Source organism: Grammomys surdaster, unplaced genomic scaffold (genome assembly GCF_004785775.1).
Source record: "Grammomys surdaster isolate TR1022 unplaced genomic scaffold, NIH_TR_1.0 146, whole genome shotgun sequence".
In the NCBI taxonomy this organism is placed as follows: domain Eukaryota; kingdom Metazoa; phylum Chordata; class Mammalia; order Rodentia; family Muridae; genus Grammomys; species Grammomys surdaster.
Window position 1 is genome coordinate 1,628,244 of NW_021604604.1, and position 12,072 is coordinate 1,640,315.

The 12,072-nt window shown below is 40.4% G+C and overlaps 1 protein-coding gene across 2 annotated transcripts; it reads right to left on the reverse strand.

The window, feature by feature from the left end:
- Window positions 1-3,826: 3,826 nt before the first annotated feature.
- Window positions 3,827-11,908, reverse strand: Thnsl1 (threonine synthase like 1). 2 transcript variants are annotated; one of them, XM_028764925.1, is made up of 4 exons: window positions 11,797-11,908; window positions 9,144-9,202; window positions 8,163-8,319; window positions 3,827-6,799 (listed from the first exon to the last, which is right to left on the reverse strand). In XM_028764925.1, the coding sequence occupies exon 4, from the start codon at window positions 6,755-6,757 to the stop codon at window positions 4,511-4,513; it is 2,247 nt and encodes a 748-aa protein (XP_028620758.1). In that variant the 5' UTR covers window positions 6,758-6,799; window positions 8,163-8,319; window positions 9,144-9,202; window positions 11,797-11,908; the 3' UTR covers window positions 3,827-4,510. The 2 variants fall into 2 exon arrangements, with proteins under 2 accessions (XP_028620758.1, XP_028620759.1); XM_028764926.1 differs by lacking the exon at window positions 11,797-11,908 and adding an exon at window positions 10,188-10,265.
- Window positions 11,909-12,072: the final 164 nt, after the last annotated feature.

Here is a 12,072-nt window from a genome sequence, read left to right on the forward strand (position 1 = left end):
TTTAAAATTCCACTTCAACAAATTTGCCATGAATAAATGACCGAAGTGATATAAGTGGATTTAAACAGTAGATGAGGGATTAAGTATTGATGGATATCTATGAGCTATTTAAAATCGTCCTCATAATTATTGACAGATTTGGACAATCCTATTCATTTGACTGTGTATATGTGTGTTTATGTGTGGGGGTGGGTATGCTGTATGAAGGGGAGGTCAGCCTCAGGTTTCTTTCCTTAGATGTAGTCTACCTTGGTTTGTTTGGTAGAGTCTCTTACTGATCAGAAGCTCACCCAGTAGACTAGGCTGGCAGTCCAGCAAGCCCCCGTTCCCCTGGGATTCATCTGTCTCTGCACCCAGTACTGGGATTATAAGCATGCATCACCATGTCTGGCATTTTAAACACAGGTTCTGGAAATAAACTCAGGACCTCATCTTGTATAGCAAAGGCTTTGCCAATAGAACCCATCTGGTGAAGTTTGAAAGAGAGGTTATTAAATGGCATGAACTCATGTATATTCTGAACGTAAGCCCAGCATGTTTTCACCAAGAAGAGACAGAATTTTGTTTAAAACAAGACAGGCCAGATGATAAAACACCACATGAAGTGCAGGATTCATCACTGTCTATACATTATTAGTGATAGAATTCTCAAATTATGAACAAGAAACTATCTTCCTGATGTGATTGCCACTTGAAATGACCATGTATTATAACTGGTAGAGTGTATAATGTGGCCCCAACGGGTGACTCCAAGTCCACATTCTTCTACTGTATGACTTTGCTACTCTAGCCATAAGGAAATGCAACTTATTTCTCTACAACTTGAATCTAACTGGACTTGCCACCTGCTTTAAGCATACAATACAGTGGAAGTGATGTTCTGGAACATTCGGTGTCTTCCAGGGAGATTGCTATGGTGGTGTAGCCTCATAGTTCTACTTGTGCTTTTGGAACATGGCAACTCTAGAAAAGTGATTCCACCTGTATGGAATCAGAAATCAGGTGCCAGGTGACGAGGTCTGGGAGGACAGGATAACATATGGAAAGAGGAGAGAGGCAGAGAAGAGAGGATGTGTGCTTCGCTCCAGGCTCTAGCCTTCTAATGGCTCTGGATCTGTAAGTTTTAATTTCTCTACCTCCACCCAGTTGCCAACATGATCTCTCTCTTAAAAAAAAAAATTGGAGGGATCTGGAGATAGTTTGGTAACTATGAGCACTTGTTCTTGTAGAGGGCCCAAGTTCTATTCCCAGCATCCACAAGGTAGCTCACAGCTCTCCATAACTTCACTTCTAAAGAATCTGATGCTCTCTTCTGACCTGCAAGGATATAAGCAAAACACTCACACTCCACAAAAACAAACAAACAAACAAACAAAAAACAAAAACAAAAAAGCTCAGTCATATCATATACCTCTCAGAAATGTTTAAACCTATAGATCTTGCCTGACTTCCTAGCTTCATCTCCAGATACCCTTTATTTCAGATAAACTAAACTAAACACTACATACCATACTCTGTGTCAAATTCCTTCCAGCCTCTATTTGCCTATTTAACTTTCACTTAAATTTTAAGATTTGGATCTCATGTTCCCATGTATGTCATCATGTCCTCTAGAACATTTATTTTAAATATTTTGTGTTTTGCCTGTATGTATATCTATGCACAGTGCACATGCCTAGTACATGCATTAGCCAGAAGAGAGCACTCTATCCCCAGGAACTGGAGGTGCAGATTTTGTAAGCTGCCATGTGGGTGCTGGTAATCAAACCTGGATCCTTTGGAAGAGTAACCAGGGCACTTGACAGCTGAGCCATTTCTCCAGCCCCTAGATTCACAAATTAAAGACAGCTAACAACTAAAAGCAAAGCAAGGTGGTAAACTAAACAAAGGAAAACTGTATTAAAGGAAAAAAAAAAGGAACCGACTTTAGACATGGAATTGGGGATAGCTACTTCTTGTCTCTTAAGGTGCCAGAGGTGAGAACGTCCGTAGTACTCAGCTCTTACTCCAGAGACTCAAGCACCTCAGTATTTACTACCCATCTACACTCACTGTACAGTGGAGACAAGGTGGAATCAATTCTACAGCCTTTGTAGCACTATGTCTTGGTTAGAGCATAGAGAACTACAGAAGGTAGAAGTGTGGGTGCTTGCAGAGGTTTTGTTATGAATGCTAAACTATGTAAAGAGCATCTAAATGCCACAGGAAGGCAGGCTCCCTTGAAGACATTGAAGGAACAAGAGAGGAAGGAAGCAAGCTATCAGAATGAAGTGTGTTAACAGAGTTGAGGGAAACTGGACACAAGGCTCACCTGGACACTAGCCCTTGAAAGGAGGACTACTAAGTCACATGGGAGGAGAGTGGGCATCTCTCCTTTTAACAAGAGTGAGCTGAAGCTGAGTGTGGTGGTGCATGCCTTTAATCCCAGCACTTGGGAGGCACAGGCAGGTGGATCAATGTGAGTTTGAGGCCAGCCTGGTCGACAAAGTGAGTTCCAGGACAGCCAGGGCTACACACAGAAACCCTGTCTCAAAAGAAACAAACAAAAAAAGAGGATCTGAGGGTGATGGGGATCCAAAGGCTATGTAAAGACATGAGGTAACCATCTAGATAGTGCGAGAATAATCATATAATGATGAGCGAAGCAGTCAGACACAGTGTCTTCTCTCTCTACTGCTTGACTTCCAAAAGCTGTCCCTCAGGACCTACATCCGCTATGGAACCCTAGTTATTTTATAGCAGTACCTCCTTTTTGTTAGCTCACTTATTCATTTAGAGACAGAGTACCCTATGTAGCACAGACTGGTCTCAAGCTCACAATCCTCCTGCCTCACCTTCCCAGGTGATGAGAGCTCAGGTAAGTACCACCACACCTTATTCCTTTTGCTGTTAAACTCCACCCTACCAGCTGCATCATGTATCTCCACACTGTTTTGCAGTAATTACTTTGTGTTATATATCACTTGGACTTCATGCGCTCTTCCATTAGTTGCTAAATCCAAAAATCAAGGCTCAACATTATCCCATCATTTTTAAAGGAGATTATCACATATACATACAGTAACATTAGAATATTTTTTTTCTTTTTACAGATAATTTTCTAAGTATATCTACTGAAACAAACATTCTGAAATGATAGAATGCGTACACAAACATAGAGCCTTGAGTCTCCATTAACAAAGGGCTTCAAGTATCTTTCTCTTTTCCTTCTATTCCTTTTTTAAAAAAAAAAAAACAAAAAAACAAAAAACAAACAAACAAACAAACAAAAAAACCAGGATCTCATGTATCCCAGGCTGCCCTCAAACTGTGGCTAAACATGACCTTTAACTACTGCCTCTTACCTTCCTAGGTGCTAAGGATGGAACCTAGGGTTTTGTGCACTGTAGAGGAACATTCCCAGCCTCCATTATAGGCTTTAGAACTACATTTTAGAAGCAAAGCCAGAGAGCTGATATTAACATGTAATTGGTTTAATTTAAAACTTGTACAACAAATTGCTTCTTGCCCATCAAAACTATTAACTGTTTTCATCATTTCAATTTTGAACATTTCTCTGTAAGGTAACCAGAAGCAGACTGTCATAGCAAATGCTGTGGGAATGCCATCTTGTGGTGGGGAGCAGCCCACTGCACTTCTTCATTCAGTCACATCCTTCAATCCAGAAAGTAAATACGCAGGAAACACACAAACCACGGTTAAGATCACAGTCACTATACAGCACTGGAAATGAAGCATTTGTATCAATTTGTGTGGATGTAGGTACCCCAAAATGTTTGTTGAAAGTGAGACAAATAGGAACAGACTACAAATAATACAGAAGAGCTGCTGTCTGTAACTGAACTTTTATTAAAGCAGCTTAAACATTACTAATCTTGGATCATCTTCCTGAAGTAGGTGACTTTGTTTCCAAATCCACTACTCCACAGGTCTGTCAACTGCTACATCCTAGAGTCACATGTTGGCCTGATTTTCAAACTTTACCAGCACTAACTACAGACATTCAAAGAGCAGTCCACCAACTCTCTAACTGGATAGTGTATGGTACATGTCAGCAACTATTGTCCAAACTGGAATTTGAACGGGGTTGAAAACGATGACTCTAATCCTAGTGAGCTTACTATTTCCTCTATGTTAGCTAAATACCTCAAGCAGCAAAATGTTCAATAAACACTAAATGGCTATAGATTCAGTATCTAACTGTGTTTAAGTATTTTTAAATGCCATGCTAAATACCAGATATTTTGTTCCACTCAGAAGTGGGAATGAAGGCGAAACTGCCATACCCAACACGAGCAGAGAATAAAGCATGATAGCCCAGGGTTCCAGGTACTATGCTGGCTTCTGTCTCTTCTGGAGGACCTGTGGAGGTACACAGCAGGTGTAATACTCAGCTCCAGAGATCAGATGCACACATAAAACATTTACACAAAACAAAATGCTATGGTAGGTCATCCAAATCGACTTTTGAGATTTATTATTGCTCCTTACCAAGAAAAAAAAAAAAACCCTACTCAGACTTCCTTACGAACCAATTTTGGATGAGTTTTTCTACATGACTCTTCAGGACATCCACGTCAGCTACACAAACCTGGTAATCCATCTTCTCCTTCTGCTTCATTCTCTCTAATAGAGCCTCATGAGGAGGTGGTAAGGCATTGTACGAGCTCAGTAAGTAAAGCTGGCTTGATGAGGTCTGGTTGAGCTCTTTAATCCTCAGTGCCTGCATGATGGCAGGGGCAAACTTGGAGTAGTGAGCTGTGGCTGCAATCAGCACTGGACAGCTTTTGTCTTGCATCTTGTCTGCAACCACTTTTGCAACAGCAGTGTGTGGATCCAAAATATAGCCCGATGCGTTGTAGGTGGTGCTGATGGCTGCTAGGCATTCTCCCTCAGAACACCAGTCAGCAACAAAATCCTGCTGCAGCTTCTCCACTAGCATCTTCTCAATCTGGAAGTGAAGCTGACTCTCTAACTGATTGTATAAATTCACCATTAACTGTCCGTCTTTGTTAGTCATCAAGTATAAATGTCGCTCCAGGTTTGAAGACTTGAGAATATCTATTGATGGTGAAAAGGTCTGTGCTAATTTCCTATTCCTTAGATCATAGTGCCCAGTTTTTATGAAATCAGTCAAAACGTGGTTCTGATTAGAGGCACAGATAAATTTTCGAATAGGAATCCCCATCATCTTGGCATACACTGCAGCTAATATGTTTCCAAAATTTCCTGTGGGAATACAGACATCTACTGGGCTTCCAAAAGAAATAAACCCTTGGCTAACAAGCTCAAGGTATGCAGAGGCATGATAAACTACCTGTGGAAGTAGTCGAGCCCAATTAATAGAATTAGCTGAACTTAAGATTGCTCCGTATTCCACAGTCAGGAAGCCAGTAAAATCGGAATCATTAAATATTTTTCTTATAGCTGTCTGGCAAAAATCAAAATCTGACCTGACACCTACTGCCCATCCATTTTCTCTCTGATTGCCAACTATCTCTGCTTTCTGGAAATCACTAACTCCATTCTCTGGAAAAAATGTGACCACAGCTATTCTTTCCTTATCATTTCTATTAAGATGGCTAAACCCATTTAAGACTGCACTTCCAGTGTCTCCTGAAGTAGCTACAAGTATCACATAATTGCAACCTGGTGGGATACAGTAGGCAAAAATATGAGGCATAAGCTGTAAAGACAAATCTTTAAAGGACCCTGTTGGGCCATAGAACAACTCCAGGATGAACTGATTGCCAGAAAGGTGCCGGACAGGGGCAACTTTGGAGCAGGCAAAGTTTTCCCCATAAGCAGTTTCAATCATTTCTCCTAACTTGGCAGCAGGTATGTCCGCAGGGTGAATGCACCTTTCCAAGAGTACCTGTGCTCTTTCTATATAGGTTGCTCCTATCAGGTTATTCCACTCCCCGCGGCTCAGCTTTGGAAACTCCTTCTCAGGAACAAAGAGACCACCATCAGAAGCCAATCCCTCAACTACAGCTTCACTGAAGTATTTTGGTGGGAACTTCTTGTCATGGTCTTTAAGACAAACATGCCTTGTTGAAATGAAGGTCTCTGAATTCACGTCTTGGTATCTTTTAACCACATCAAGCACTTTGTCCGCAACCTCCTCGGCTGAAGATCCACTCTCACAAAAGACTCGGGCATCGTACCACTTCTTATAGTACAGTCTTCCATGCTTCAACAAGTCTCTCAGAGATGCTCCAGTGTTCTGGCCCACAATCCTATCAATTCTCATTGATTTCAGACGACTAATTATATCTGTTAGAGGCACATCCAGGTACACAACAATTCCATTTTTCTTCAGATGCCACATACTAGCATCATGCATGGGATTGGACCCGCTGAGGGAAATCACACTTCCAGATGCAGACAAGTTTAACACTGCTTTTCCTTCCTCTTCTAAAAATCGCTCATTACCAACATCCCGCAATTTTTCAGACACGCTCATATTCCAGGTTTTCTCAAGGACATCACCATTCACATCGATGACACAACAGCTGAGTTTGTCACCTAATATTCTGCCGACTGTTGTTTTTCCAGCACCAGGAGGCCCCATCAGGACAATATTTTTGTCTCCAACAAGAGAGTGGGTGGAGTGCCATAACTTCCCTGATTGTGCACGTGCAAATGCTCGTGGAAGCTGTGTGGGGGTCTGCACTTTAACCGGTGCACCAGAAAAACACTTCTGGGTTATCTGCCTCAGATGGTGACATCTGGTAAAGTTCAGCATTCTCTTCATTTTTGTGACCAGGCCAACCTAGGGATTGGCTTTAGCCCTTTTCTAGACATAAAAAAGGCACATGGTTACTTTTTCAACAACTGCTAACTCCTGATAGAACTGAATATATACATGCACTCAATGCACAGATGTTCAAATTACTTCAAATTCATGGGACACTTAAAAAGTGTTATAATAAATACTGTACACTATTCTTCTTAATAAACTATTATAATTATGGCATATTAATTATACAATCAATGGGCCTCACCGTGTCATTTCCATCCTGCTTTTATTAAGTTCTGATTATCCTGTCCCCACTCCCTCCCACCCCCTCTTCTCCCATCTCTTCCCTCCAAATACCTCTTCTACTGTCATGTCTGTTTAGTTCTTTGAGAAAAAAAAACGTATTTGTTAATATCTTTTCAAACTTCAAGACACCAATAGCATAAACTTTTTTTTAAAAAAAAAAAGGTCTATGACTGAGTATTAGAAAGAGCAAATATTAGCAGCAGAAATATTATTCAGAAAATACCTTACCACAAAGTCTTTTTAAAAACACTGTAAGTCCTATTAGTATTCCTTTTCCTTGTAAAAAATACTGTGGAAAATACTGATTCACGATTATAACCACAGAGAGTATGTGGATTCATATTAATACTTATTTGTAATTCACAAAAGCTGAACTGCAGTCTTAATATTCAATTTATCTTTATGATCATATAAGTTGACTGTCATTAATTATTAATTTCTCATAAAATCCACAACAGAGAGTTAGATTACATGACCAGACATGCTCATAAGACACGGGTTCTACACTGAGTCAAAGTGAGCCTTGACCCTGCACACTGCTGAGGGCTCTGTTCACATATTGTCAAAGTGCACGCCTTAAAAGGCCATAGTGGAATGGACAGTGTACAAAAATTAATAAAGATTAATCAGGAACGTCTCCACTTGTTTATGTTCCTACAGCATCATTAGTGGTCAAACTTAAATTCTAGACTTAGAGAAACAGCCAAGAAACCCATAAAGGTACTCAACGATGAAAGGAAACTGTTTTGGCATCTTAAGATGATCTACCATTTCCAATATAGATCCAACCCCTGTCTTTGGAAATGTACTCATTCTTAAAACAAAACATGCCAGGTATCAAGTATTGTGTCATAATAAAATTCAATTTAATAACTTGCAACATTTCTTAAATTGACTGATGTAGCTTTATAGGAACAGAGGGAGGCTTTCTACATGCTCTCTGACAGAATTAGTATGCAACTAAACTATATCAAAAATTAAGTAGTATATTTAATCATAAAAATTTTCCAATAGTTTACTGCTTTTGATACTACTCCATCTTACAATAAACTACTCTGTTTTACAATAAAATCTTTAGACCATTTTTAAAAATCTAACTCTGAATTTTACTTACAAGTAAGTTGCCCTGTCAAGAGAAAAACTTCATTTCCTTATTTGGCTTTGTATGGTGCTATGCTTAACTCACTGAAGTGGAAACACAATATAACAGGAACCACAGATGAAGAGTGTACTGAGTCTGAGGCAAAGTCGATCTTTGCAAAAAATAGGGTCTACAATGAGAAAGAATTTCAAGTTAATCATAACTTCACACAGCATCCTAAAATTTCATACATAAATATTTCAAAATGGCACTTGAAATTTGTAAATGACAAGGAAAAAATTTCATGCTTCCAAAATCTATTATTGAATGATTAAAATGTTGGGCTTTATCTTGCAAAATTTATTATACAAATGGATTTTGGTATAAAAAATGTTATTTTTATCATCAGGCAATAAAATACAACATAATGAGTGCTGGAGATGGCTCAGAAGCTAAGAGCACTTGCTCTTGCAGAGGACTGGGATTGGACTTAGTGTCCACACAGCAGTCACAACCATCTATAAACTCTAGTTTGGGGGAATCTGACACCTCTTCTAACCTCTATGGGAACCAGACAGGCACATGATGTGCAGATACACATGTGAGCAAAACACTCAGACATAAAAAATACTTTAAATAAAAATGACAACATAACCAAACGGTAGCAATTGCAATATCTTTCATTATGCCATCTGACTTTAATTACTTAACTGTATGTTTAATGCTAAGGGCAGATCAGTGAACTAAAAGCTATGCAGTGAGATGAGTACCTAAACTGTTCTTTCAGATTGTCATGTCCATCTAAACCACTCTGAAAAGCCTGTAAGCCCCTGCTACCCACAATTTACCCATGATAAATTCAAAGTGTATATTCTTGTAAGTATAATAAAAATATTAATACTAACAATTCCCAGTCAATGATAAATATCAAAGAATCTACAGATGAAACCAAATTATGCAGGGACAAGACCAAGCATATCATGTATAAATTTTAGAGAAAACAGTGATGCTTACCCCAAATTACAAAAAATTTTGCCATGCAGTCTGATACATTCTCTGAAGCAAAGCAAAACCTAGAGAAAAATTTTAACTTTAATCACTCAGCAATTCACAAAATTGTACTCCGGTAGTGTGTGTTAGCACTACTTGCTTTTAAGGACACCTCAAAACAACATAATTAATCTTTTGTTTATGTACATGTATAGGAATACTCTTAGGTACACACATGCATGAAACAACTCACAGTGCACACACACATACAATATGTGCTGTTACCTGAGTAGCTGGCTTGTTCTTCATAGACAATGAATCTTTCATGTTTGATTCAACTTTTTACATGAGTTACTTACTATCCATTCCATAAAGAGCAGACAGTGGAAAAGCAAACACTACACATATTAACTTTCCTTACTTTCTCCAGTCTTCCTTGGGCTCACCACCCTATATTCTCATTTTAAATGTTACTTCATTTCCTCTTCCCAAACAACACTGGCAGATCAAGGTAAAAACAAGACTATTTTTGTTCAACTTATAAATTCTGCATACGTATCATTTCACAGTAAATGGTCTCATTAGACTAACAAAAGGCAGGCAAGTGCTATGACAAGTTGCAAATAAAAGAGTATCCTTTCTAATTCCGTTTTAAACTACATACCAGATTTTGGGTTGTAGTATTCAGCCATAAAAATAAGTTTGGAGCCTCTCTGCCCAAGTCTTAGTTGAGCTAATTGAAAGACAGAAGATGAACTAATTCTCCACTGCTGACCATTTACCTGTAATCTGAGTCTTCACTACGATGCTTCTCATTCATGTATAGTTAGGGTCTATAACACTCCCATCATCCCTGAACTTGTGAGCATGGCCACTGTGATTTCCTAAGTGAGATGCTGGGTTGGGTTCCCATGAGCCCTTAGTTACACTACTTTTTTTTTTTCCAATGAATGAATATATTAGCCTTACTCTATGTGTATATGCATATACATTTGTACACTGCTCATTAATATGAACAGAGCCAGCAGCACTCTAACTCATACCTGAATGAAGCTCATCTTAACATACCTGCTGTTCTGTAAAAACACGCCAGTCTCTTCATACTTTGGACTACTACAGAGCACCTGAGTACTCGGTTTAGGAATCACTTTAAGCGGCCACTGAAACCATAAGAATGCAACACATGTGGCATGTTTTGCAGAATATAAAAAGATATATGTTACTGAAACACCAAACAAGACAAAACACAGCTCGCCTCGCTTCAGCTGAGAACACGCACTTACTACACTTCAGAATTTTCACTGCCATGCCTACGTCCATAGATGACTAATAATGTGTGGCCAAATACTGAAGAATTGTGAATAAACTTGAACAAATGAGACACTGACATATAGAATCCATAAATAATGTAGGTTAGTTTTATGTCATTTCCCTTTATTGAAAGCTGAATTTTTAGCCGGGCGGTGGTGGCACACGCCTTTAATCCCAGCACTTGGGAGGCAGAGGCAGGTGGATTTCTGAGTTCGAGGCCAGCCTAGTCTACAGAGTGAGTTCCAGAAAAGTCAGAACTACACAGAGAAACCCTGTCTCGAAAAAAAAAAAAAAACTGCATTCTTACACCCTTTCTCACATATCAATTGCTTCTAATTAGAACACGTCTTGGGGTGTCAATCTGGTTCTGACCACTGGCCTCAAATACCTGAATCCTTGGGTTCTGTCCCAAGGTCAGGAAGGTATATGCCTTGGCTAACGGCTATCAAGTTAGTTAACACTGTTGCATTCTATGAATTCACAATTCATAGGTTAACATGCACAGGAGCACAGACCCAAAAAGGAAGTTTTTCTCTTTACATGTTAAGTAAAAAGAAGCAGAGAGATTTTTTTTTCCAAGAACAAAAATGGGTGCTCCTTGTCCACACATAAATCTATATGAAGTGTTTTTAAAGAAACTCAATCTGCTGTGTAATAAGGAATCACCCACCCCCTCCCCAAAGATTATTCATCTGAACTGTGGGCTGCCCAGAAAAAAAAAAAAGATAAATTCTATCAAACCGAAAAACAGGAAGCTAAATTGCTTCTTTATTCTTATCGAATAAAATTTAACAAAAGCCTCCAATCACAATTTGCATTGAGCCAAGCCTTTGAAGTGAGAACTAAAAAGATCACTAAGCCACCAGGCCATTTAACCCATCCACCAGCCAATGAGAATTGCAGAACTGATGCATTTGACTTCCTGGCTGGACAACTGCCAAGTGGATTCAGACCCATGGATTGCTCCCCCATCCTCACCTCCCTGAAATCACAGGGCCAATGAATGTGACTAGGGTTCAAGGCTTTCAAATGAGCGTGCAGTCACAAGTGCATACGCATGAACGGAAGATCAAACAGCTCAAAACGAAATAAAAGCACTTCTCGGAGAGAGAGAAAAAAAAATACATGTCAAAAAGAGGTCAAGGGCTGAAACCTGGGCAAAATACGAGGCCCACTTCCAAAGACTGGTCCTCATGGCGCAGGCTAGCGCTCGCGCAAGCGCCGTGGAGACAGCCGAGGGCAGGGCGCGCCACCGGGTCCGGTGCGACAGGTGGATGGCGAAGCGGGGCCTGATGGGGCGCGGCGGAAGGAGGGATGCTAGGGTAACAACCTTCGCTGACCTTCCATTCCTCCTCCATTAACTCACCAAGAGAACCACCCAGAGAAGAGTAGGGAGAGAAAGGGAAAGGGAACCGACTTCGGCACAGCCTTGGTAGCCTCCGCCGGCAAGCCCACCCCAAAGCTGCTGCTTCTGCGCCTGCGCCGACTGCGCGCCGCGCCACTAGGCCAGCCACGTAACCCAGACGCCCCGCCCATTGCCCCGCGGCTCCTCCCCTTCCCCGTCGGTCGCTCCACCCCCCGCAGGGACGCCGCCTGCTTGTTGGAGACTATTGTGTGAGGCCTGCGCATCTGCCTTTGCTGC

Excerpts from the sequence above, each read along its gene's own strand:
- Thnsl1 (XM_028764925.1), bottom strand. The coding sequence starts at position 6,757 with ATGAAGAGAATGCTGAACTTTACCAGATGTCACCATCTGAGGCAGATA.